We start from the raw sequence: 27835 nt of genomic DNA on the forward strand, positions 1-27835 counted from the left end.
ACCTGGGAGAATTTAATGCATAAAAATGAAATCTTGTGAATATAATGGTATTAACAAAATCTTCTTTGTGAACAGTGGAAAGAAATGGACTTTTAATATTTGAAGATTTTGGTTTTATACTTTATTTATTCAACTGAAGTAATTGGGATGGGTGATTAGTTACTTGTGTTATAACCTGTTATGGAAAACAAGGTGATTTGTAAAGCAAATGACCTAAAATAAAAATGACAAAGCATTGAGGTGCTACAGTAAATGCAAGAATACACCAAAGTAGAAGCAAAAGAAACAATATTTACAGATGTAGAAAAAAAATCTGACCGCTCAAAATTAACCACTACCAGCAGGAGAAACCAGTTTATTGCTGGATTATCAACTTGAAGTAACTCCTGGATTATCAATTTGAAGTAAATCCTGGGAAGAAAGAATCAGGGTGGAAACAAAGGCAAGGATTTGGTGAGGAAGGGCCATGAGACATCTCTCTTTTGGTGATGCAGAAGCACCAGGTTGGCCCAGTTGTTCAAGAAATTGGGATTTTTCTCATGTCAATGTCATCAGTTGTGTGGATCCATGGTTGAACAAGATCAAAGGAAAAATCAGCTCTAAAAAACAACAGCACAAATATAGTCTTAAATCAGTATTACAACCAAAACTCCATCTCCAGTTTGCAACTACTGTGAACTGAATTTCCAGAGATTCATATTCCCAAAGTCTTCCACCTATTAATTCCAGAAAGACAACGGAATAAATTCCAAATCCTTTCCTATATAGCTTCCAGCTGCTGAAGGCATTTTCCAGCTGTACCTCACTAAGCAGGCAGTGTTCACCCAAAAATCTCCTTTAATTCACAGAAAGCCTGATGTTATTTCAGTATGTCTTTAGATTAATATTCGAGCAATTAATTGTTATTCAAGTAATTCTTAAGTAATTAATCGTTATCATAGAAGTAAAGGTTTACCAAGTGCTTTGTGCCATTGAAACGTGTAGAACTAAAACCAAACGTGTTTTGTAGGGATTGTTGGGACAGTCATTTGGAAACGCAAATCCCTGAGCAAAAGGCAAATGAGGCAACCGTTCCCAGTGACTGAACCGCGGTTATTACGGGCCAATTACAGCCGCACGGGTTTAGTGACATGCCCTAGGGCATGGAAGGGCGGAAAACATGTTTTGGAGCCACATTTATTGCTGGAAAGGGCGGCGGGGGAGGCGCGACGCGATCCGAGGAGAACCCGCCTATTGTGTGTGGCGCGGGGGCGCCCCCCGCGCGCCTGAAGGACCCCTCCGGGCGCGCCTCCTCCGCTCGGGGAGCCGCCCAGGCGCTCTCCGCGGGCACCCGCGTGGCGGCAAGGCCCCCGCGCGCCCCCGCGCCGCCTCGCCTCCCCGCGCCGGCGTGCGCGCCGCTGCTGCCTCTTTCCCTCCCTCCTTCCCTCCCTCTCTCTCTCCCTCCTGCCGCGGTGTAGCAGGAGCAGTGCGGCCGGAGCGCGGCGGAGGCGGCCATTCCTTAACACAGCGAGAGAGAGAGAGCGCGAGCGCAGCGTGTGCCCTCCCCCCCCGCGGGCTCGGTCGCGCTCAGGGTGAGGGGGAGGGGAGGGCGTTGCGGCCCCTCCGGGCGGGGATCGGGGGGAGTCTTGGGGGGTGTCGCGAGGGGAAGTGACCGTTGGGCGCGCGGCGGTCGCGGTCGCGCGGCTGCCGCCGCCCCGTGCGCGCCCCGGGGGGGCGGGCAGGTGCGGCTCGTGCGCGCGAGCGAGACCCCCCCGGCGGCCGCGTGCGCGCGCGCTCCCGCGCTCTTCCTCCCCCCCCCCTTCCTCCTCCTCCTCCTCTCCCCGTGACGCGCCCGCCGCTCTCTCTCTCTCCGCTCCTCTTGTCTCTCCTTTCACAGAGATGCCCTCGGCTACCAACAGCACCATGGCGAGCAGCACCACCGGCGGCAGCGGCGGTGGCGCCGGCAAAGCCGCGCCGGGCAGCGAGGCCGCCCCGGCGGTGGCGGCGGCGGCCCCGCAGGCGGCGGCGGCGGGTGTGAACATCACTACGGTGCAGACCGAGGCCATGAAGCAGATCCTGGGGGTGATCGACAAGAAGCTGCGCAATCTGGAGAAGAAAAAGGTGCTCCCCGTGTCCCCCTCTGACTCCCCCCACCGCGTTCTGCCCGTCCCTGGCCCCGGAGCTGCCCTGGCCTGTTCCTTTTCGTTCCCTTGTGCCGGACCCTCCGCCGAGCCCTCCCGGGTTGTTCCCGGCGTGGCCCCCAGAGGCCGCCCGCTGGAAGGTTCCAGAAGGGCGATCGCCCTTCCCCTGGCCTGTCCCCTTCCCCTCGCGGGGGTCCCCGGGCCCGGCCCCGCTCGGCACAGCCCGGAGGAATCGCGGCTGCCTTCCCCCCTTCTTCCCCCCCCGCCGCCGCCGCCGCCGCCCGGATCCCCCTCAGCGGCGCCGCTCCCTTCCCCCTCCTTCCGCCTTTTGTTCCCGGCGGCGGGGCCTTTCCCAGCGCCGCTCCCCTTATCCGGGCTCCGTGCGGCGGATGGAGCGCTCGGGATGGATGAACCCGGCGGGAGCGGTGCCCCGGGGCGGGCACATGGAGCGGAGCTGTAACATGGCGGCGGCCCGGCCTGCCCGGCCCGGCTCATTGTGCCGCCCTCACAAAGCCCTCACAGCCCACCCCGCCCCGCCATCGCCCTCAGCCCGGCCCTCCGCCGGCCTCGGCCCGCCTGCAACGCCTTATTTTTAGGATTGGGGTCCTGGACGTGTCGGGTATGTTTTACACTGGGCCAGCGCTCCACGTTAAACCTCTGAGGGCTTTCCAACCTACAGAGCTGCCCGTCAGTAAAATAACTAACACAGAGCCCAAAGACTCACCTCGAAACACCACATTGCCAAGCTGAAATTAGGGATTGGTGGAAAATGATTTCGTGTCTGAAAATAATTTCATACTGAAAAATAATTTGTGTCATAGCCCTAGTTTTATTTTTATCTTTAGAAGTAAACAGGCAAAATAACTCTCCTTTTTTCTTTTAACCAGCACTTTTGGTCATAGTAGCGCAGACTAGTATTTGATACACCAGTAACACTGTGCTTATCCTCTTGATTTACTTCCAAGGACAGGTCAGAATGTTCACCTGCAAATTTTAGTTTTTCAAATACACATTTTTAGCATCATATCAAGTATTTTCAGAGGGGGAATATTAGAAGTAAAACAGTGTGTACAGCTGAGTTGTAAATAAAACAAGCTGTGCTTTACCTGTAAATAATACACTGTACGTAAATAATATACTGTGTATAAATAATACACTTACAAATACACCGTGTAGTGTAGCTTCCCACTTAAAAAAAATCAGCAGGGGAGTTTCCTGCATTTTAATAATGAAACGACCAAAAGCAGCAAACCAGGAGCTCTTAGATAAATTTTGGAGTAGGACGAGCTTTAGATCTTTGTCTGAATACTGTTGTGCGTACACAGGACGGGATCTGTGTTTTAAACTTGTTATTAATATGTGTGGATATGTGCACACACAATACTGGTCCTCAGCTCAAGAAAGGGAGCAGATTTTTATGTCTCTGATTGTTTCAATTAAAAAAAATGGATTGAAATTACTGTTGCAGCCAACATGCTCAAAAATCTCTGAAAATGTCTTATATGATGCTAAAAATGTGTATTTTAAAAACTGAAATTAGTAGGTGAACATTCTGTCCTTTGAAGTAATCAGGAGGATAAGCCCAGTGTTATTGGTGAGAGGGTCAGCTTTCCTTGGGAGCAGTTTTTTATTTACCTTTGAAAATAAATAATTTACACCTAATTTACACTTGGCTTAACCCTTCCTTTCTGAGTGGACTTTTAGTCAACTTCCATAGTACAAATGTAGTGTCACAGCAAGTGAATAAAGGGGACAAAGTGCCCTTTTTTCCTGGAAATGGCTTCTGTTGGAAGATATTCCTTTAAAATTACTTCAGGCAATTTGGGGGTACTCTGTGCTAGGCAGAGGAGAGCTTAAAGAGGAGGAAATGGCTGGGTCTTGGAAACCTGGATGTGATCTCACAGGGATGAATTAAAGTTCAGACTCCTAAGTCTTAACGGGCTGAAGTTGGGAAACTTACTGAGTTAGGACTCCGATAAGCACTACAGAAGTCAGTAGTTCTTGATGTATTAAATAGAACTACAAATTTTCAGGCTTGAGCCTCTACTTTGATTCCTCAGTCAAGAGTTTTGTAGTAAATCAGTGTTCTTTATTAAAGAGTATTGAGGGCTTTGTGTCCTAAAACAAAGCCTGTTGTACACGAGGGCCTCAGTATTTTTATTTTACTTCTTGGTAAGTGTACACAAGTTCATTTGTTTTCCTTTAGTTTGAATCTTTGGACAAGTATATATTAATTTTTTTAACCATTCAGGAAGTAAAGTTACAGTGGATGCTGCACAGATGAGAAATCCAGTAAATGTCACTGAAACTTGTGCTTAGGTGAACATTTAATCCTTTCTTTGTCAGCAGCTGATAATGAAGGCCAGAAGAGAGTATTTTTGAGAGCTTTGTGTTTGAGAATGAATACAAAAATATAGTTGAGTTAGACCCATCCTTCTGAAGGATGAAAAATGATTGCTCTGTAAGAGGGACCATCTTATGTTTTAGATCATATGAGTGTGTAGCTTTTAGTTGAGGAAAGGTCACCCTTTATGAAGAAAATAGAATTTTTGAATTAAATTTAGTGTCCTGTTTCCCTCTAAAGTCTGAGGATAAAATGGCATGAGCACCAAAATACAATACACAAAGTGAAATAATATTTATAGCTTTGTTCTATATTATTTTGAATGTTTCTGTATAAACTGTAAATATAAGATTATTAGTTACACTTTCATTTTCTTTTCCTAAAAGTGACCTCATTTGAAGAATGAGTATTGCTTACATTAAAAGGGACCAGGGTAAACTGAATTGCTGTTCATAAATGGATGTGAAAACACGGCCTGATAATGTCTGTGTTCCCCTCACGGCTTTATATTTGGAGATGATAGGAATGCTCTCCTGCGTTCTTCCTCTTCTTAGATGACCGGATATTTGTGTGTGCATGGAAGGGGGTAATCAAAGGGGTATTTTCTCTACAGAAGATTCAAACCTGCAACTCGAGTATATGTTGACAAACTCAGTTAATTTAAAAGTTGCCTGAACTCCTCCCGGTGTTCGTTGGGTGTCTGAGGTTACAATCCTGCCTAGGAGAAAAATACTTCATTAAGACCTGCATTATTTTCTTCTTTTCCCACCTTTTTTTTTTTGTTTTAGAGGGAAAAAACTTTCCAAATTCCAAGCAAATGAATGTAGGTTGAACTTGGGTTTTGTTCTAGTGATGAATGAAAAAAAAAACCAAACCAGTTATTTTTGCTTTCACCTTGTGTCACAGAGCATGAGATGTATAAGAACAGTTGATGAAACAAATGTTCTGCCCAATGGGCAAAACAATTATTGCTAACACGTGATTTAGGGTATGGGCAGGTGTTCACAAGAGATTAGTCTTGGGCAGCTGTAAATATGAGGTAAAGCACATGATCTTTAAAAACTCAGCAAAGTTGGAAAGATGGCCCATGTTGGTTGGGGCTGGTAACTTGAGCTGCTGTTGCTTTATCAGCCTGACTGAATTTCCTACTGAGTGTAACCCTGACTGGAGTGGAAAATGAGGAGTTAACAAGTGCTGCTGTCGTTACTATGCAGGAATTCTCATGTAGCAGCAGAGGATATTTGACTTGATCTGACTTGGTTCAATAAAATGTTGGATTTCCCATGGGAAACAGCAACCTCCGGTAAAAGCTGGGATCAGTTTTCCACCGTTGTAGGTACAGTTAATGGTGGCAGGAAGTGCCACACTTGAATTGCCCATTGGTAGCAACTTTCTGAAGTGCTTTTGACCACTGTTTGGGCCACTTGGATGTTCCAGGCACATGAGTGTCTCCAGAAGTTCTCCTTGTGAAGCTTGGTTTGGAATTTATCTTTGGAAATTAAATATTACTCTGAAACAAATTTGTAAAATTTGTTTGAAATCATATATTGAAAGCCCATATCTTTGAAACCTCTCTTGACAGCAACTTTGGTTATCAAGCTTCATGTGTGAAAATCCAGGCAGGTTATCTGTGAAATCATGTGGTGGTTGGTGCTTCCAGGTTTCAGTGTGGTCTGTTTTGTTTTTAACTTGTCTCACAGCAACTTGTGTTAACTGGATATATGGTGAGTCCTACAAGCTGTGAAACACGTTCTGGTTAAAGGTTTTCAGATGCTGCTTTGATGTTTTGTTGATGCTTTTTCTTTCAGAAGAAAAAGACACACAATGTGTTGGGAGAGCCTCATTTGTGTTCTAGAGCCCTTTTTGTGTTCTAGAACTCACTTCCTGTTGTAAAAGCAATTTATTTTGAACATAAATAATGCTTAGAGCAAAATCCAGGTCTCCTGCAGTGTAGTCAACTTCCCTGTAGATTCCTAGTTTCTGTAGGAAATGCAGTGTGATGGTTGTTTGGAAAGAGTATCAAAACTTGTGGAGTTCCACTCCTCTGATTTAATTCTGGTAACTGAGAAAGCTTTTTTTTTTCCTCCGGGGTAAGCTGCTCATGAAACTGCAGTCTCAAACTAATACAGTGTGGAGGTATTTTTTCCTCAGCTGTCAAACTTACCAGACTTTGGGGAAAAAAAAAACATAAGAGCATCTACAGCTGTTATTTCAAAAATAAATTCAGTTTAACCAGGAGACCTGTAAATGTTTTGTGTTCTGAAGTATTGCTGGTTTTGCATCCTTACATCTTGGTTGTAACTCAGGACTGAAACAGCTTCTCAGGACTTGTTGGGGGGGGGGGCGTGTATATATAATTAGAAATTGTATCCAGACAGTGAGTGTGAGAACTGTGGTGGGTTTTGAGAGGTTCTCAACTTGATGTCTAATTAAACTGATATGATTTAAGTGTTTTACCTTTTTGATTTTTTTTGCCTGCCTATTTTTTTGAGGCAATGGGAAGACCGATTTGGTTTTAGGGTTTCACTTGGTCGTTTCTGGGCAGTTTTTGCTGCAAAGTTAAACAGATGAATGAGTGAAGGCGATGGTGGAGGCAGAGAAATTACAATGTACAGATGTAAAACAGGTTAATAAACTTCTGGTTTGTAACTTGGTTTTTCTTTTGCTTCAGTGCAAAATGTATTACACAGCTAATTTAAATTTTGGATTATCTTCATTGCTTGGTGCTGTCAAAAGCATCCATGCAGGTTTTGAGATATCTCAGAAAACAGGCTTGCAATGTCCCCTTCATCTTTTCTTTGCTTGTAGTGAACTTTGCATTACAAAAGGGTCACTCCAGCTGGTTGAAGAGGTTACCTTGTCCCCTAGCACCTTGTCACACACACTTGTGCTGCTGTCATTGCTATAACCATATCACTGAAATTATCTGGTTAAATATAGAGCCTCCCTCCTGCTCCTGACCCCCTTTTTTGAGGGTTATTTTTAATCTGATGATTCCAGTGATCCAGTTTAGAGCACAGCACTGTAAATGACTGTACAAGCATGGCTGAGTGGTCAGGCATTTTTAAAACCACTGTTGGTTTGGAAGGTAATGTTATGGGACTGCATTTTTTGCTTTCACTTCAGGATGACATTTTTTAGGCAATTCAGAGGAGGTAAAGAGAACTTGGGTGTGAGGGGAAGGTGTCTGTTGCCACAATAAGTAACTGAATTTTGGATTCCTATTCAAGTAAAATCCAGGGCATAGTTAAGCGAGGAACACCAGCACCTTCCCCCTGCCCCTGGGAGCCTGTTTGTAGTGCTCTTCTCCCAGGAAACTCTAGAATACTTGAGGTTTCTCAGTGGAAAAAGCTGGAGCAGGGTGGCTTGCTTCCTGTACAACTGGGAGCTGCTGACTCATGAGCTGTTCAATACACAATTTATGTGCTCACTTTGCCACTGGATTATTATTTTTTCTGCTGGTTTAGCTTTTATGCTTGGAGATCTCTATCTGATGAGTGAGGGTGAGGTTCTGTAAGGGGGTAAAATCAGGAAAATCTTCCCCTCTTGCAGGCACTGCAGTAGGTTGCTAAGCAGGAATTTTACTGCAGTTATTTTACAGCACTAATGCTGCTCTTAGGTTGCTGGTAGAGATTAAAAAGGAGGCATTTTACTTAATATTTGTGTGTAATGCAACCTTTGGATCTCAGAGTGTCTTTGGGATGATAGGAAAATGCTTACTTGGCATTCGAAATTGTGATAATGTCCAACTAAATGCACATTTGCTTGTCCTCTGCATTGCAGCTGACAAGGCTTTCCTTCCTCTGCTTTTACCTTCCCATCTGAATGTTTTTAATGAAGAACAAGTGAAGACAAGTAACTTTTCTTCTATCCCTTTGTTTTTTACTCAAATAAAACTAAGCAAAGCATTTACATTAGATTTCTAAATAATTGACCATTTAAGAAAACCTTGTGCATTGTTAAACATGTTACTGCAATATCTTAATCTGAAAACACCAACTATGCTGAAATGCAGCAGCATGGAAAAAGTATACAGGAATTGTAATTATTTAGGAGATTTTTGTCTCTTCCCACCCTCGTGCCCTTGGCCACCAGAATGGATTATGTGAGTGCTTTGCAGCATTATTTTGCAATATATGTTTTCTCGAACAAAGTAGTGTTCTGGAATATGATACTCTACCCTATTTGTTTTACTGTTGTTTATGGGTTTGTGTTGCAGACTGGCTCACAGAATTTGTTGGGGTTGTTTAATGCATTTTTGTAGACCTTGTTTAAACTGGTGCTTGCAGTGTGTTTACTGTGCAGCCTCCCAAACAATTGCGTCGGTGTGACCAAGGGAATTGTGATCTGCAGCAGGGGAGTCAGGGACTCGAGCGAGTAGGAGCTTAGTTTAACATTTCCTTGTGTGCAAGCCAGTTTTTGTAGGATTTAAGCCCCCTTAGGCAGGGAAGGTCTGGGTAAGCCTGGCTTTGCTCTGGAGCTCTTTTCCCCTCCCTTCTGGCTTCACAGTTCAGCCACGCTCAGAAAATGATGAGAACTGTTCTGTGATTGCCCAACCATGTCAGCATCTGTTCTAAAATCAGTGTGGAGGGAAGTAAACTAACCTTACTTCCTGTTGTGGGAGATCTGCAATGTGGCAAATGCTCTTCAGGGCTACTTTTTTGATGTGTTTTAAACTGTGGCTGCTGTCTTTAACAACTGTTACCATGTAGTGTCTGTCCCCAGCAGGAAATTCCCAGTAATATATTTTTGAAGCTCAGGAAGTTCTTCCTTTGACTTTGCCTTTCATCTATCCGATGAAGAAGTTAAATTTTGTATCTGACCTGTAGGACTTCCAAAGAAATAAACTGGGCATTAGGTGACATCAAAAGGCCTGAGTTTCATGAGGGTGCTTGTGTTTCAGCAAGTGATGCTGGGCATCAAATACCTTATAAGAGGGGCTTTTCTGGTAAACTTTGACAGACTTTGAGCTTTCTGTAAGATCTGAGATTGAGCATAAAAGTTGAAATAACTAAAAAATTATCAGTAAAATGAAACAAAGGCCAAAAGCAACCAAAAAAAAAGTCACTCAGTGGGAAATATAAACCCTAAAACAGTGGTTGCATCAGGGGTTTGATTCTTTCACATCAAAAATTAGGTGTTCCTCTCACTTTTCATGTTATGCTAGATTGGGAAGATAATAGTTAAGGATTCATTTTAATAACTTTTTTATTAGATCAAGGCAAATTTCATGCAAAATACAATCGTGTGATAATACAGAAATGATGAAAACAGGTTAATAATTAGGTATGTCCTTCTTATAGACTTTACTTCCTTTTGAAGACCCTTTCTCCTTAGCCTGTAGAGTCTCTGTGTTGGGCATGCAGGAGTTTTACCTGCTTTTTTGGTCATGTCAGTGTTCTGCATGAGTTTCTATTTAAGCAGATTAGATCTGCTGAAAATTAGCCTAATGATTCCTTTTTCAGTTTCTTCCCATGAAGAAAAAAAAGTCCTTAATGCTCTTGAAGGAAACTGTTTTAGAGCTATTAATATGAATTGTGTTGGTGGGCATTCTTCACAGAGGATCAGAAACTATTTTGAATTCTTAACAGCTCTTTTAACTGAGCAACTACATAGAATTACAGTTCTGAATCCTAATAGAGTTGACAGTGGAGGTTTGCAGTCATGTTTTTGGTGGTGTAGAGATACAGTGGTAATGAGCTCTAACTCAGACCTCAGTTCAACTCTCTGATGTTTAGACTGAAGGAAATGTGTATGAGAGTGGTGTTCCCTTTGGCAGGAATGTGTATTTCCTTAGAAATTCACTCTAGTCATGAAGACATACTGTGATAACCAAATAAAGGTTAAAATATTTATCCCTTAGGAAGTATTTACATTTTTTTAACCCAGAAGACAGTTTTTCTCGGTGGTCTTTTTACATGACAGTTTCATGCTTGTGTTAGGTATTACTCTGTTTACTGGAATATTACAGTACATAATTCTGTTGGCACAAGTAGAAAAAGGCAGTAACTGGATTTAGACTCTTCATAACAGCGTTTTTCTTGCTTTTCAGAGCAAACTCGATGATTACCAGGAACGAATGAACAAGGGAGAACGTCTGAATCAAGATCAACTGGTAAAAACAACAGCAAAAAAATACTATCCAGATTTCTGTTAAATTGTTCTGTGTTCTTGCACGGGAGGGAAGGGATGGATTTCACTTCCCCTGTGTAGTTTAGTTAGAGATGCAGCTCAGACCAATAATAAGCTCTGTCCGTGTGTCTGTCCCAGCTCTCAGTGCAGATGTGGAGCTCTAGATGAGCTCTCTGCTGCTTCTCTTCTTGTTGGGGCTGGTTCTTAAAGTAGGTTTTTGGAGAGCTCAATTCAACAGCAGTTTTGCAGTTGTTGTAAATACGGAACAGATAAGAATTTAAATTCAGTTGTGTGATGCAAACATGCATATTGATACTTGAGATTACCAGATGCTCAGTAATCAAGTGTTTTCTTGATGATTTTTAACACTGAGAAAGTGAAGCAAAAAAAAGGTACTTGCAGCTATTGCAGCTGTTGACACTTAAAAGATTATGAGCTGCTTCCGTTGGTCCATGTGCTCTTTTCATCTGCCAGGGCTTCCTCACTTGGGCCCTTCTGTGCCAGCTGAAAACTGAAATATCTGTGTATTTTTATTGTGTAATGGCATCTTGTGAAGATAAAGGTTGCTGTTTGAGGAGCAGGGCAGAGAACTGACGTGTCATGTTGAGGAGGGATGCTCATGATTAAGTTTTAGGAGGGCAATATCTTGACTGCCAGACTTGAGAAAGCCCAGGAAAATCAAAATTTTACTTACCATAGTTGCAGTCCTATTCAGGGATGCTATGTCTCACTTAGAAACTAAAAATGTGGGGATTTATTTGTTAAAAGTCTGTGGGGGTTTTTTTCTATTTGTGATGATTTACATTTACTTGTGGTTTTCTCTGGATTTTTTTTAAGGATGCAGTGTCAAAATACCAGGAAGTGACAAATAATCTGGAATTTGCTAAAGAACTGCAGAGGAGTTTCATGGCTCTGAGCCAAGATGTAAGTAAAGATCAAGCCGTACCATGTTTGTTTTCCAAACCTTTGGGCTTTAAACTCCTTTTCATTGGTGCAGTCAGTAGTCACCTCTGTTTACAGAGATTAATTGGTCATGGTTTCTTGTATGTTTGACTCTTATTCTGTATATTAGTTGGTGTCAGGTTTTCTGAAGACGATTTCTAAAAGATTTTCCTAATGCACTACATAAATGTATGGAAACAAGAATAATGACATAATTTTCTGACAGAAAAATAAGTGTTGAAAACAGTGGGATCACAGAACAGGCCTGTCATGCAATGTTATAGGTGGTCACTTGCTGCCAATTTTCTTAAAGAAAGGATTTCACAGGCCTGCTTCTGACTCTGCCAGGTGACTGAGGGCTTTCATTTCTTGACATGGTATAGTCTCAGCACTTGAAAGCATTGCATTTCCTTTTTTACAAGATTCTTCCTGTCTTGTTAGTTGCAAATAGTCTGAAACTACAGTCTGAGACAAGATTAATCTTATTTTCATGAAGGATAAGTGAACTGAACACTAGTAAAACGAGTAATCTTTTGGGTTGGTGTTTCATCAAGGATGCAGAATAGGTGTGATCAAGAAATCAGTTCTAAAAAGTTATGGGAAGAGCAGCAACACTGGAAGAATTGGTTGTGCAGCGGGTGTTAGTGCAGCAGACTGGTCTAATGAGTGTATTTAGTTTGTGAACAGACTATGTGATAATTTGAAGGGCATCAGCATCCACATGTTACAAACAACTTTCTCCATTTGTTCTGACTGTAAATTTGTAGGACTCTAAGCCAAGCTGTTCCTTGGCTTTTCTTGCATCAGGGTTCCATCTATGTTTATGGAATGTTAGTAATGGAGAACTTGTCTTTTCTGGACAAGTTTGTCCTGAGGTATTTCCCTGGTCAGCTGACAGCAGTCAGTGAACCCAAATTGGTGCTCTGCTTTCAAACTTGGTTGCAGTTTTTCCTGATTATAGTTAGTTCTCATGCAGTTGATTTTAAAATATGTCTCTGATGTTAAAAAAGAAATTTAGATGTTTCAAAGAGAGAAAGTTACTGTCACAAGTTACATTTTTGGAAAGAGAAGATTTAAACAAAAAAGGAAACAAACTGAATTTGGGATACTTAGATTAAGATTAGAGGAAACATCCTGTGGGTTCAGACTAGTGTTGCATTTAAGACCTGTGTTGTGACTGCAGGTTTAGAAGGTTCAGTGCAGAGCACAAGGTTGATGATTATCATCCACTCCCTTCCAGCATCTGTGAGAATGCCAGGGTAGATGCAGATTTGTTCCCTGTAGTGTCTGACTGGGGACCTCATGTCCAAGAATTCCTTTAAACCCTTTTTGAACTGGCTGATCCCATCTATCTCCCCAGCCTTTCATGGCAAAACATTCCATGAGTTCCCTCCTGTGGTACACGAAAAAACGAAGAATACTTTTGTTTCTCTGTTTTAAGCTGCTCTCCTGGTAGTTCCAATGAATCCCTCCTCCTATCATGGGATAGGTGAATATCTCTGTACCTTTTCTTAGCAATAAAAGCCATTTCCAATCTGTTTTTCCCTTGGGATCCCTCAGATCCAGAAGACAATAAAGAAGACAGCTCGCAGGGAGCAGCTGATGCGGGAGGAGGCTGAGCAGAAGCGTTTAAAGACTGTGCTGGAGCTGCAGTTCATTCTGGAGAAGCTGGGGGACGATGAAGTTCGCAGCGACTTGAAACAAGGCTCCAGTGGGGTCCCAGTGCTGACAGAGGAGGAGCTCACAATGCTGGATGAGTTCTACAAGCTGGTTTACCCTGAACGAGACATGAACGTGAGGTAGGGTTACAGCAAAGAACTTTTCTTTCTAATTGTCAGTCACCTCATGTGTTTACTGTAGTAATTGAAAGATTTAGTGAGAAATTAACTCTTACTAATTATTTTTTAAGGTTGAATGAGCAGTATGAGCAAGCATCTGTTCACCTGTGGGACTTACTGGAAGGGAAAGAAAAACCAGTTTGTGGAACGACCTGTAAGTGTAGCCTCAGTATGAAGAGAGACAGCACACTGAATTTGTGCTTGAATTACAATACACTTCTGATATAAGAGAACTTAGACATCTACTTGTCTTTGTGAGTTTTTAGAGTAACTGCTTTTCTTTCAGATCTTGGCTGGACTAACAATAACTTCTGAAGTGTGGGCTCAGTGTGTAGTGTATTTTTTCATACTGACACAGCATTACTCAGTATTTAACCTGCTGTTTCAGCAGTATTCTGCTGCTGGTGGTGCTTAGTAGCAATTCTTTGTTTTCTGGAAACCTGTGTGAGAACAAGGAGCTTTGTCAATAACATCTAATACATAAACTTTAATGGCCTTCATTAGTGGGATGTTCTCTCTCCCTTGGCTCCTGCAGAAAGCATTCTGGTTTTGCCATATTTTCATTGATGAACTCTGCAGACCAGGGTATGATCATGCCAGTGGTCTGCTTTTTTGCAGAAATAAAAATCTCCACAGTAATCTCCAGTAATGCTGCCTTGCCAGTGTGGCTGATTTCTTTTGGGTTAAGATGCCCAACCACTCATCTAAGGCATTGAATGAAAGTGGTTTTGTTTTCAAAGGCTGATTTGAGCCACTTCACCACAGAGGAAGAACCTTCACAAAGGTGGTACCTGTGTAAATTTGTTTTGTAAGAAATTGTTTTACAGTAATGTTTTTTTAATGAGGAAATTACAAACAAGTCAGAGACAGTTGAAAGTTCAGTGAGTTTTGAAAACTTTCCAAACTGAAAACTAAGCAACCAGAGATGATTTTTTTAATAGCAGGAATAAAATAAAATAAAATAAAATAAAAACAACACTTCAAAGTGTTTCACAAATCTTCTGAGGAGTATTATGTGCTCTTAAGGTTAATCTTGCCCTTAAGAAAGTGGGTTATTTACTGATTTATTTAATGTAACCTAGTAAGAAGTCCTGTAACAATAGTGGTCATGCATTAGCTTGGGACAGCAACATCTCCCCAGCAAAAGGGTAGTAAAATTTCTGTGATCTTAGGGAAGGAAGGCAGAGATGATTAGGATTGGGTTAGTGTTAATCTTTCACTTGCACTTTCCTAGACAAAGCCCTGAAGGAGGTGGTTGAACGGATCCTTCAGACCAGTTACTTCGACAGCACCCACAACCACCAGAATGGGCTGTGTGAGGAGGAGGAGGCAGCACCTGCCCCTGCAGTAGAAGACACTGTGGCAGAGGCTGGTAAGAACATCAGGATGCCTGGGAGTGAGGTGTTTGTGTTGTACTGGCTTGTCTCTGGGTTCCTCACAATGATTACATTGCAAATTAAAGTTCTGCCTGCCTGAGGCTTTCCCATTTTTCGGTCATTCCCACCGGTTTAATCCTTTGTTACGAGGGAACAGTTTTGAAGTAAAGTCTCAAGCTTACACACTTAAACTTGGGAATATTGTATCCAATTTTAGGAAGAAATCATTACTTCTTTCCTTTTGGAATATGGAGAAAATAGAAGCTTGGGGTAGCTGAACATGACTCTCCCCAGCAGGAATTTAATGTGGGGTTTTTTCTTGCTAATTCAAAACTTGGAGGTTATTTTTTATTACTAGTTCTCTGTTATTGCCCCTGACATTTTCTCTTCATTCTTAGATACAAGAAGAGCATTTTTCATCTAATTTTGTATCTTCTTGATCTGTAACATATGTGGGTGGTGGGGTTTTTCTGTTTGTTTGTTTTTGTGGGATTGTGTTGTGGTTTGTTGGGGTTGGTTTTTTTTTGGTTTGGGTTTGTTTTTTTTTGGGGGGGGGTGTCTTCTCTTTGGGTCTTTTGCTTGGTTTTCTTGTTTGATTTTCTCATACAAGGTGGGTTTTTCCCACATAAATTATGTATTTCTTTTTCTTACAGAACCTGATGCAGCAGAAGAATTTACTGAACCAACTGAAGTTGAATCAACTGAGGTATTATTCACTGGAAAGATTGTCATTTTGTATACCTTTAATGCCACTTACTTTTACTTTCATACCCTTTCTTATTTTTATTTTAGTATGTAAACAGACAATTCATGGCAGAGGCTCAGTTCAGCAGTAGTGAGAAGGAACAGGTAGATGAGTGGACAGTTGAAACGGTTGAGGTAAGATCTTGTGTACTGCAGGTAAAATTGCAATCCCTGTTTCTGCTGGCTCACAATTCATGAGAGGTTTTAGTATTGCATCCCTTCTCCCCCAATATATAAAAAAAATACATATATTTAAGTAGGCTTGGACTTACCACTCATTCTTTAATTACATATTTAGCTCAGGAGTAACTAAAATAAAAAGAAATAAAACTCATGCAGTCTGGCTAAGTTTACAGAGAACTTGCTTTTGTTCATTAGTGGCTTACTTGGGAAAACAGGACTTAAAAGTCTTGGGCATAAAAAAAAGACTTGAAATAGTTTTTTGAAGCCTTTTTTTTAGGAGAACTTAGCTGCTAATACAGAACTTCAAGTTTATCTGCCCAGCTGCTGACAGCATGGCATAGTTGTGCTTTCATTGAGCAGGTCCATGGAGAGGGAGCTGAAATTAGTAACTCAACTAATAACCTCCTTCAGGTTGCTTATGTGCATAATTTTATGTTAAAATATGCTTGTATGTCGTCTCTGTTTCCAAGAACTACAGTTCCTCAAGTATTTCACTTTTACTTCTTTGCAGTTGAGTGATTGTCACTTGTGTTTGTGGCACACTGGGTTTGGGATCCATTCCCAGTTTAGTGATTTATGCTCTAGAATTTATGTTCTTCATGTGCTGGAAAGGACAAGTCCCATGGAGTCATTCAAATGTTTAATATGTTGGAATGTGATTTGTGTCCATCTGTGAGAAACAAGTATGAGCAGCACCTTTCAGGTGCTGGAAATTTCATTTTTTCATTCACTTTACCAGCAAAGTCCAGATTGTCAATTTTTTAGACTCTTCCTTGGTGTCTTCAGGCTGTTTTAAGTGTAGGAGTAGAGTAAATGTTCAGCATCTTGTGGTGAAAAAGAGAGCAGCCATTTTGATCCTGCCTGATTTTACATGGAGTTGGACTGAAATTTGTATCTTAGGGTGTTCAGGACCACTGAAAGATTTAACTAAGGATGGGTGTGAGGTTTCTAGAACTAACCAGACAACTTTACCATGGATGTGAACTTTTGGTAGTTTATTGTCATAGTATTCCATTCCCTTACTTAAACCAAAAATATCACTGCTATTGAATGTGTTTTAAGAAGTCTTTTTAAAAAACTGAAGAAACCCTCCAAACCACACATAAAAGTCATGCTCAATTGAAATATTCTTAAAAGGCCAGCATTTTAAAATTATTAATTGATTGGCTTCAATCTAACTTGAATTACACCCATAGTATATTTGTGTTTACACCAAGTGTCCAGAGTGGCTCAGTTCTCTGTAGTTCTTAATGCTATGGATGAAGACACAATTCAGGTTGTAAATTTGTATCTCAGATTTCAGAAACTCCTCATTTTTCATGCATCTTTACTAGTCTGCTAAGTCTGCAGTCTGAGCTTTGTTGTCATAGAACAATACAAAGAATATACACCGAGGTTGTCCTTTCTGTCCCAGTATCTTGGACATTGTAAGAAGGAATCATGTAAAAAATGGAGAGTTGAAGACTGTTTCTTTGTAATTAAGAACCTTATTTTCTCAGATGTAACATAAATGGGGAAATTGAGAATATCTCTCTTTGACATTGGTTTTACTGCCCTTACTGGCATCACAGTCCAATTTCTCATGGGAATTCAACTGACTTGTCCTTAGGGAAGCTCTTGGTGCACAATGTACAGAGCTTTTGTGCTCTTCAGCTCAAGATGGTTGTGGCATTAATAAGAGTGATAGCTGGGAATTTTGGAAGCTGAAAGAGAACATTTGCTCAGAAAATCTCCATAGTTGTTCCTGAGGAGGAAGGATATCATAAACTCATCTCTTTTTCAGTAGATGGGATACAGTCACGATTTCTGTGGTATGTTTGTAGTTTGAGAAGTGATGGTGTCTCACAGGACATTTTTTGTATGGGCCTTCTGAAGTTTTGAATTAAAGAATTTGCTTGTGAATTTTCCAAGTGTATTTGGATTATATGATGTTCTCATTTTGGTGAATATGTCCTTTACTGGTAATAGAATTTATGGGGTTTTGTGTTGTTGTTTGGTGGGCTTCTAATTGATTTTTTTTAAGTGCTTTCTTTGTAAAAAGGAATAACCTGAATCTGTTTGTATGCAAAATTCTCTGTCTTAAATTATGGAGTGTTGGTTGGACGGATTTTTTGTCAAATTGGAACCTGTTCTCAGACTGTCAGAATACGAGTTCATTCTGGTTGGTCTGTGGTCTCATTAAGCTTCTGGTTTTCCCTTTCCCCCTGTCAGTCTCCTGATTGTGTCTGGCAGCTCTTTCTGCTGCCAGTGTCAAGGGCAGGATGTCAGAGGGGAGCCTACAGTTTGAGTCAAATATTATTCTGCTGACAGGTTCAGCTCTCCTGAAATAAAGTTGTGCTGTGCTGCACTGTCCCCAGGATCAGTGGACATGCATGGTCAGGAATAATTTGATTTTTGAGTAATGATCCTTTTATTTGAGTAATCTCTGTACCTTTTCATGCAGCACTGTTAGAAAGCTGTTAAATTTAGAACTGTCCTGTCCACTGGCAACTGAACACACTCATCTTGAAATTTATTTAGCAGTCTCATCCTACTATGATTGTACTAGGTCAGAGTACCTGGTAGTGCTGATAAGACTAAAGGAATAGGCCCTAACGATTCCTCTTGACATTAAAAGAGGAGTGATGAAAAAGATGATCTAGAATCTGAAGCACCATCTGAAGTTCGTACTGTACTATTGGTGAAAAAGGAAAATGATAACATTTTGTCCCTGTTGTGTGTTGTTGACGATTCCATCAGCTTGTATTTTTATCCTGAAGATACTGTTATGAATGACTTGGACTTCATAAGTTTAATGATAGTGCTTAAATAATCAAGAGTATTTTTGGTAATAATTTTGCAGGAGACAAGTAGCTGATGGTTTCAAGTTTCACCCAGTGATCTGGCTTGTGTTTTTTCTTTGACTTTCAAACTCTGTAATGTGCCAAAGGTCTCTATATGTGATCTGAATAACATTTTCAGATAATTTTTTATTTCTTTATTTGGAAACAGTTAAGATTGTGAAACTTGGGGACTGTGTGATTGACCAGAGCAGTTGTGCTTGGTACTTAGATGGGATTTATCAAATTGCTTCTCTGTGGATGCTAATAGCAGTGATTTGGATCTGAAGGGAATCTTGAAAAGGGACTATAGGTTGTGGTTAGTTTTTAGTTTTGTTGATATTTTCTGTTACAGATGGCTAGGGATTTGGTCAGGGATCAAGTCACTGGAGCTGAGGCAATTGCATGTGCAGACTGTCATATCTAAAAAAGGTTTGGAAGTGTGAGCAAGAAGTAGGAATACTGGAAGATGCTGTGTGTTTCTTTGAGAAATCTAAATAAAAAAAGTACAGGCTTTAGTGGCAATTTGAAGTTTAAAGTTCAGACCTGTGATAATAGGACTGGTTTGTCATGTGTCCCAACTGCTGTACAAGTCTGTCTCCTGCAGTTCTAATGAGAAATCAAGTATTTCACATAAATATTTTGAACTTTCAGGTGCATGTATCCTAATTTATATCCTGTGCAACTGTAAGTTTAAGGCATTCCTGTTTATCTGGAAGATTATTAATATTAGAAGCTCATGGGAATAGAGAAGTGATAGACAAGTTATTGACAATGGTGTTGTTAAAGGACATTTGTTGACATGAAAAGGGCACTTCTGTATTCTGGGAGCTGCTTCAAAGCTAAACTGGTTTAGGGACATCCAAGTGCTCCTTTGTGCAGCTCAGCTGTCCTTGTTGCTGTTTGTTTTCAAACTCTTTGATGATGGATGTTCTCAGCTGCTCATGTCCAGCTTTCCTGGTGGCTCTGCTGTCTCTGATAAGGTGGTATTTGTTGCACATTTGATGTGTTGCCATATTGGAATCTGTCTGGTAAATCTGAGCTTTCCTGCCCACTGTGAGTTGTGCTTCTGCTTCTGGGCTTCTGGTGTCCCCCCATGGTGCTGCCTTGCAATCTTTGTCATGCAGTGCTGCCTGCTGTTCCCTGAGACAGTAAATCAGTTTGCTAGGATAAAAGTGGCTATGAAAATTGACCATTTTGAAGTCTTAAAAAAGACCCAAAAATTCTGGCTCCACTTGCACTTACTAAAAATAATTGTTCCCCATTTGTGCATATTTCTGAAGCTTTTTTCCTCCCCACCTTTCTTTAAATTTCCAAATGCTAATAAATTGCTGTCTCAAATCCTGCTATAAAAAATCCCCCTAGTATTGAACAAACGTTTTATTAATGGGGAAAAGAGTAGATGGAGAGAAAACAGAGCACTATAATCCTGTGACTGCTGAGATCAGTAGCTGCCACTGATGCTGGCATGACTGTAGGATGTAGTACTTTTCTTCAACATCACTACAGTAATTCCATCCATAATGAGTTAGGCAATAGCCATAAATTCCAAGAACTACCAAGTCACTTTTGTGTTGACTGGAGCTGAAATTTGAGTTGGTTGCTTGTCTCTTGTTAGGTTGTAAATTCGCTGCAGCAACAGACACAAGCGACATCTCCTCCTGTTCCTGAACCTCACGCGCTCCCCACTGTGGCTCAGGCAGATCCTCTGGTGAGAAGACAGCGAGTACAGGACCTCATGGCCCAGATGCAGGGCCCCTACAACTTCATGCAGGTATTTCTCTGTTCTGAGTGCTTGTATTTTTAACAGACAGTAAATTGGATTTGATTTTTTTTTTTTAATTGCTTTTTAATTTCTTCCCTTCAGGACTCCATGCTGGAATTTGAGAACCAAACACTTGATCCTGCCATTGTATCTGCACAGCCCATGAACCCAGCACAGAGCTTGGACATGCCACAAATGGTTTGCCCTCCAGGTTTGTAATGGTAAATCCTAAACATAAATATTGGGGAAGCCTGCAAGTCATCTTTTAAAAATGCTTCAGTTACTGCTGCAGAGTAAAAGGATCACCACAAGTAATGGTACAATCCTGGTCAAGTGGGTTTTTCTCAGAAAGGTATACTAGTTTTAGTCTTCCAATTCTCACTTGCTTATAGGTTTTGCTTAGAAATGTGGAACATCTGAAACATTTTTTTTTGAATGAGCAAAGTACAATTTTGCTTTGGATTATTTTGGACAACTAGAAAAAAATGTTCTTTGCATGGAGTTGGTAATTTGAGTATAGCTTTGGCATGCTAAAGGCTTCATCATCTTATGATGATTGGCTTTCAGATGACTGAAGCAGATATGATAGTAATGCTGTTCTGTAAAAGGTTTGATTGTATAGTAAGTGAAGTTATTTTCTTTCAGTTCATGCTGAGTCAAGACTTGCCCAGCCTACTCAAGTTCCTGTGCAACCAGAAGCTACACAGGTAAAATGTTTAGTACACTTTATTTTGGATTTGAGCTTTATATTCAGCCTGGTTACTGTTACAAAAGGATTTAATTCCTAACTGTATGAGAAACTCAAAGTTAAAGTTCTAATTTTGGGAAATTGGTTATCTCCATTATTTCTTCAACATTGTTGCTAAGAAGTGTAACTGGGTAGATTCTGTGCTCTGCAGACATTGCAGATTCTCAGTAATGGAGTCTTACCTTTGCCTAGTAGTGTTCCCTTTGATGTTAAGTCGTGTAGTAATACTTGTAATTTAGCTAGAAGCAGGTAGTCCTTTATTTATTTGCAACAGAAAGGCCAAAACCAAAATAACTTAAAGGGCAGCCTGTGTCTGTTCAAGTGAGTGTCAGCAGGAATAGATTTAAAGGATTAACTGTTCTGATTTATTCACTTATTCTGTTAAGGATTATTCCCAGTTGCTTTTTGGGCTGTGTTTTATACTGGAGTTGTATACTGAGTTGAATGGTATTTTCAGTTGAGCTTTAGGTAGGACCTCTTAAACTTGATTCTGTACTGTATAAACGGTCCCCTTCTTGTGAAGATGCTTCAGTTTCTTACTGACTTGTCTAGTGATTAAAGAACTTCCTAATTTTGTGTTAAACCATGTGGCATCTCTGAGGAATGGGTGTGATCCCTGTAGGTGTTTGAAAGCCAAAGAAAAAATCTGGATAGCTTATGTATCTCAGAGTACTGGCAGTATAAATTGCCTGCTTTGTCCTATCCAGATAGAGCTGCAAGGTTTAAGTCACTCATTCACACAGGAACAGGAGTGAGGGTTTTTTCATGAGTTTCCTCTGTAAGTACCTCCTGAAGTGTTAGTGCTCTCCCCTTTTGTTGTTTTGTAGGCGTAGAATAATTTCTTTTGGCAGAGGGTTTTCTCTGCACTGACTTTTAGTTTACTTTTAACTGATATCTGTGACTTAATCCAGTGGGATTTTTTTTTAAATTTATTTTCCTTGTCTCAACCAGTGCTGCCAGCGATTCTCTTGAGGATCTTACAAGCAGTAGCTAAACTTAGTCTTTCCTTCTGAACATTCCAACATGATGTGAACAGCCCCATCAGTTTTATCAGTTTCCTCTTGAAATCCCCATGCCCTTAAATGCAAAGTCCTCTGCTTTGCTGGCTGGAGTTTTCACTGGACTCTTTAAAGGAGCAGAGGACTGAGCAGATTCAATCCATGGGAAACCAGCACTTATCCACTTCTGTATGAGCTCATATTAGAATGTTGGTCAAGATGAGGTGGTTAATTCTGCTGGTTAAACAGAGCTCTACAGACTTGGACTAAAGAGTACCACCCATGCTGGGGGTTGTCAGATACTTTCTATAAAACTGTGGGTGAGCATCAGCTGACTTTTGGGGACTTTGGGGTTTATTTTGTCAGGTTCCCTTGATTTCTTCTACAAGTGAGGGATATACAGCCTCCCAACACATGTATCAGCCTTATCACACAGCACAGCAACGGCCACAGAAAGAATCAATTGACCAGATTCAGGCAAGTCAGGTGTCAGAGGGGTGGGAAGGACTCTCCTGGCAGATATCAATATTAGTCTATGTTTCCTTGTAAAAAGTGGTAGTTTTAGTTGCCTATTAGTAGGACTGCTCCAGTTCCCTTCAATTTCAGAATGTTGAGCCTGTCTGTGACCAGTAAGTCCTTCATAGTAAGGTTTAATTTGCAAGATTGTTTAGTTACATTCAGCGTGCCAGCATTAGTTTGTGAGTGTCGGTGTTGATGATGGCTTAGGAAATGTGAATTGATTTTTACGTTGACCAGCAGTTAGCCCAGGAAATACATTTCCTTTCTTAAGTTTTTCTAGTTGTGTTTCAAGTCAACTAGGGAGAAGGCTGCAAGGTTTTTCCTCTCTTATTGTGCTGTTGCAAATGATGCTGTTGAGCTGAAGTAGAAAATAGTCATTTGTAGAGCTGAAGCTCAGGCATTGCCACTTTTTTTTGGTATCTCAAAAGCTGCTAAAATGTTGTTTTCTTTTCATTCTTAGGCTTCAATGTCACTGAATGCAGACCAGACCCCATCCTCATCATCACTTCCCACTGCATCCCAGCCCCAGGTGTTCCAGGCTGGATCCAGCAAGCCTTTGCATAGCAGCGGAATCAATGTCAATGCAGCTCCATTCCAATCCATGCAAACAGTAAGTAAATAATAATTAATAAAAAGATAAAATAATGTAAACTAAATCAAATAATTCTTCTTTTGGTGGTCATTCATTTTGTTGGAATCAGTCATGTAGCTGCATAGAATAGTCTGGTTATTCACATCTCTTAGACTTTGATACTTTATGTGAAAAGTTGTAAAGATTAATTGGACCAGAGAACCATTTTTCTGCCTTTACAGGTATTCAACATGAATGCACCTGTTCCTCCTGTTAATGAGCCAGAAACCCTTAAGCAGCAAAATCAGTACCAGGCCAGTTACAACCAGAGTTTCTCCAGTCAACCTCACCAAGTAGAACAATCAGATCTTCAGCAAGAACAACTCCAGACAGGTAAACTTCTTTTAGCAAAAGCTAGGATGGCAACAGCCTCAATGTAGAGCAGGTGCTCAGGCTGTGAAGGCCTAGAGGATGGAGCGAAGCATGTCACATGTTCTCAAATGTTCCTAGTCTTGCAAAGCTTTCCCCTGACAATACCAAGTTTTGTTACTCTGTCTCAGCTTGAATATCCAACAGTGTGAAATTCAGTATATCTTACTTCCAGCTGTTAAAAGAATTTTGCCATTTGATTGGGTTTTCTCTGGGTTTAAAAAAAGCATGAACATGATTATTCTAAAGTGGAAGCAGTAGAGCGGAGTACAAGGTTGGAAGATCCTTAAACTTGCTTTTAAAAAAACTATGCTATTTGAGGTGGCATTTTATACAGGAGATAGAATAGTAAGGCAGAAGTGAGAGCAAATGTGGGCTGCTTCTCACAGATGATGTAAGGTTTTCAAAGGGCCAGAACCTTCTGGTGAAATCAGTGAGACAGGGTTTGAATTCAGCAGGCAAAATGCTTTCCAGGGTAGCAGCTTGAAAAAATCAAGTCTATATCCAGAGTCCACTGAGATGAAAGTTGCAGATGCAGAGACAGACAGAGTTAACAAGGGTGAAGTGGTAACAATACTGGGTATTGAATAAAGAAGATCCAGATCCTTTTCCTCTCTAACTGAATATTGAGTGTGAAGGGAGTATATGTGGGAACATAAAGAAATACAGACTTAATACTACTTTTTTTTCCCTCCCATTGCACTGCAGTGGTTGGTACTTACCATGGATCCCCAGACCAGACTCACCAGGTGGCAGGCAACCACCAGCAACCTCCCCAGCAGAACACTGGGTTTCCCAGGAACAGCCAGCCTTACTACAATAGCCGAGGGGTGTCCCGTGGGGGATCTCGTGGGGCCCGGGGGCTCATGAACGGTTACAGGGGACCGGCCAACGGATTCAGAGGTGAGCAGCTGCACAAGCACTCTCTGAATGTGCACCTCTGTAGCAAATGTTAAGCTGACCTGCTGTTGTTAGACTGTAATAGTATCTCTATGTGATATTGAAATGTGTAGCAATAAAACCGCTTGCTTTAGTTAAGCAACTTAAATTTTAGATGTATGTTTGGATATCCTACGAGGATATTGGGATGTATTAGGTATTTACTGCAAGTATAAGCAAATAACAGAAATAACCAACAGAATTTCAAGTGAGGAATTTAAATGCTAGTTGATGGTTCAAAAATGTTTTTATTTCCATTTGTAGTAGAAGTAGTGTATTTTAGAATTCTGCGTTTGACCACAGTCAGAAGAGACTGGGTAATGTAGAAGTGTAAGAACAAAAGAGTGTCAAAGTCACTACTCTGAGGGAATCGACAGGAGTGGAGGAATGATGCTGTAGTTGAGTAAATTAGAGGATTTTCATGGTTCCTGTAGATGATTATATGTGGCTGTCATTGTTAGAATGGGAGGGAGAGATGGTTTCCTTGTCAGGTGTTCTGGGATTAGATTAATGGACACAGGTACTATCTGCCATGTTCTTTTCCTCTCCTGTGGCTGGGGAATAGAGAAGAAACCTGTATAATAAAAATACAACTGATTGTAGTATGAGTGCAGCGGTCACAGCTGTTAGATACAGATCCTAGTATCATGGTTAGTTCTGGATTGAATATTCTGTAAATCAAACCTCAGATTACCAGAGAAATGCACTGAATTGCTTTTTCCTCCCAGTTCTTACTAGATCTTTGTTCTTGTTTCTTGTAATAGTATTAACCCTGACGTTGCAAACATTTGCTTGACGTGCAGGTAAACAGCCCTTGCTAAAGGGGTGGGGGTTTTTGCTCAGGTTTAGTTAAAATCCCGCTACTGCTTTTCTTTATATAGTAGCAGAAAGTCGAGTAGTAAGTTCCCATTTTCAAGTGAAAGACTTGTGCCCTGTTCCTTAGGGGGATACGATGGATACCGTCCTTCCTTTTCCAACACTCCAAACAGTGGTTATACGCAGCCCCAGTTCAATGCTCCTCGGGATTACTCAAATTACCAGCGGGTAAGAGACCACAGTGTGGGGGAAAAAACAAAAGCACTCAAATCTATTAGTGAAAACTCTGCCAAGGACTTCTTTTATTGGTAATGAACACGAACTGCCTCAGTGTAGTTTGAAAAATTTAAACACTAAATACATCTATTTACATTTCTTATTTATACTGAGCAACACATCCTGTAACTGGAGAGAGCATTTGTCATTGCACATTTTATTACAGCTGCTAGGCACTAGTAGAAGTAAGAACTAATTCTTCTAAGATTAATGCAGACTGATAAAATGCTGCATGTTGAAGTCACAGATGTTTTGTCAGTGTATGCTGCTTTAAAAGCTCCTTATTTTATTTGCAATTAATAACAGTGCCCATATTTTATGTCATAACTTTTTTAATTTCTTTGCCTCAGGATGGATATCAACAGAATTTCAAACGTGGCTCTGGACAAAGTGGACCTCGGGGAGCTCCTAGAGGTAATTTCCTGAGTAGTGAATAATTGATTTGGGCTGAATGGAAGTTTTTGATCCAACTCCAGAGTTCTGGATTTAGAAACCAACCTCACCCCTTACTCAGCAGTTCACAACTGAAGTTTACTTTCTCTGACCTCAGAGCTGACTCTGCTTTTGAGCAGGGTCTTGGAGAACCTCTTGAGGACCCTGCTGACTTGAATTGTACTGGGATCCTTTGAACTTGTGGTGGAAGTTGTGTTGGCTGTTGAATGAGGAATTCCTGGAAAAGAGGCTAAAACAGCAATTGCTGTTGACACTTTAAATGTAGCAGAACTAGTTACCTGCTTTTTATTAATGAAAGCCTTAGGAAACAAAACAGAAAAACCCACAGACATAATGAGGCTGTAGTTGAACTTTAAATTTTATTTTGATTACTATTGCCATATATTTTAGGAAGCCCAATTGTAATGAATTTTAGGAAGCCCAGTTTACATCAGAACATTTAGGAATATTTTTAAATGCTCAGACTTCATAGTTCAACCCCCTTTTTGTGTTTCCCAGGTCGTGGAGGACCCCCAAGACCAAACAGAGGGATGCCTCAGATGAACGCTCAGCAAGTGAATTAAACACGTTCACAGGATCACATTCAACGCCAAAAACACGCTGGCCAGTGTACAATACATGTTACCAGAAGAGTTATTATCTATTTGTTCTCCCTTACAGGAAGTTTGTTGTAAAGGGACTATTTTCATTACCCATAATGACAGGACTACAGTTGCCAGCTTTATATTACCTGGATATTGAAAGGAACGAAACAACGTTTACTCTGCATGTTCTGTCCTAAGCATCATCTTGAGCCTTGCACATGAGATTCAGATTCCTCACCCTTGCTAAGAGTAAAGCAAAAAAAAAAAGGCAATTTCCAGGGTGATCCAATCTCCATGGTTAACTGAAGTGGCAGGAAAAAAGTAAAGACTCACTTCTGACATTTAAAAGCGATTTAACAAATTGGGATAAAATCTGTAAATTCATAAATATTTACTGCGGTGGCAGTTGACAAAACTTAATGTGCCCATGAAAGGATGGAAAAGGTGAAGTGTGGCTTGGTAGAGCAACTGCATTTCAGCTTTTTCTTATTAAATTGAAGCACTGAACAGTTAAAGATGTGTAGTGATGCAATTGCCCTCAATAGACAGATGGGCTTAGAGCCAGTTTTTGACAAAGAAACACCCTTAGCTGCAGCCTCCTCCTCACCAGGGCCCTGAATCCTGTGGCTAAGGATTTAAGAACGCTTGCATAACTGCTAATGTAACTGTGTAACTATTTTTTTTTTAGGAGAAAAGGAAAAAAAAAACCCAAAAACAAAGCTTTGATTTGGCACTTCAACAAAATTTTGCAACAAATGTGAGATATAATCTGGATGGCCACTGTATATTTGATGTGAAGTATTTAGGTATCTCTCTGAAACACTTCTAAGTTCCTTTGATAGCAATGACTTTTGTAAGGATTGGTATTCTCTATCATTCCTTATGACTTGCACATTGTCTGTCACTAATACTTGACCTTGCTGTATTATCACCTAAATAACTGATGCCGGTACTGATGGAAATCTCTAATGGATAATCATAACACTTTTGGTCACATGTCCTTTTGTCTTTCCTGCAGCCTTGAAGGTTTGAAGAAATCTCAAATGCCCGCTGCTGCTGCTGCCCTTTTAATTGCTCTCTTTTGAAAAGCACCAGTATGTGTTTGAGTTGATTTCCCCTTTGAAGGGAAATGACAGCCAGCAGTTACAGTTCTAATGGTATAAGCAAGACAAATAAAACATGTTTATAAAAATTGTATCCTGGAACACTGGTTTTCAACGACTGAAACAGATTCCATGT

General features: G+C 40.9%; 1 protein-coding gene across 3 annotated transcripts; it reads left to right on the top strand.

Annotated features, from left to right (window-relative positions):
• Window positions 1-1408: 1408 nt before the first annotated feature.
• CAPRIN1 (cell cycle associated protein 1) lies at window positions 1409-27791 on the top strand. 3 transcript variants are annotated; one of them, XM_051776668.1, is made up of 18 exons: window positions 1409-1571; window positions 1877-2100; window positions 10517-10579; window positions 11434-11520; window positions 13099-13337; window positions 13448-13530; window positions 14611-14748; window positions 15406-15458; window positions 15545-15631; window positions 20117-20272; window positions 20366-20474; window positions 20909-20970; window positions 22989-23138; window positions 23342-23492; window positions 24237-24431; window positions 25411-25511; window positions 25910-25973; window positions 26511-27791. In XM_051776668.1, exons 2-18 carry the CDS (start codon window positions 1879-1881, stop codon window positions 26573-26575), a joined length of 2025 nt encoding a protein of 674 aa, XP_051632628.1. In that variant the 5' UTR covers window positions 1409-1571; window positions 1877-1878; the 3' UTR covers window positions 26576-27791. The 3 variants fall into 3 exon arrangements, with proteins under 3 accessions (XP_051632628.1, XP_051632634.1, XP_051632640.1); XM_051776674.1 differs by lacking the exon at window positions 15545-15631; XM_051776680.1 differs by lacking the exon at window positions 1409-1571 and having other exon boundaries at window positions 1797-2100.
• The last annotated feature ends 44 nt before the right edge of the window (window positions 27792-27835 follow it).

Source organism: Manacus candei, unplaced genomic scaffold, assembly GCF_025592945.1.
Source record: "Manacus candei isolate 608988 ecotype Guabito, Panama unplaced genomic scaffold, ASM2559294v1 h1tg000009l, whole genome shotgun sequence".
NCBI classification, from domain to species: Eukaryota; Metazoa; Chordata; class Aves; order Passeriformes; family Pipridae; genus Manacus; species Manacus candei.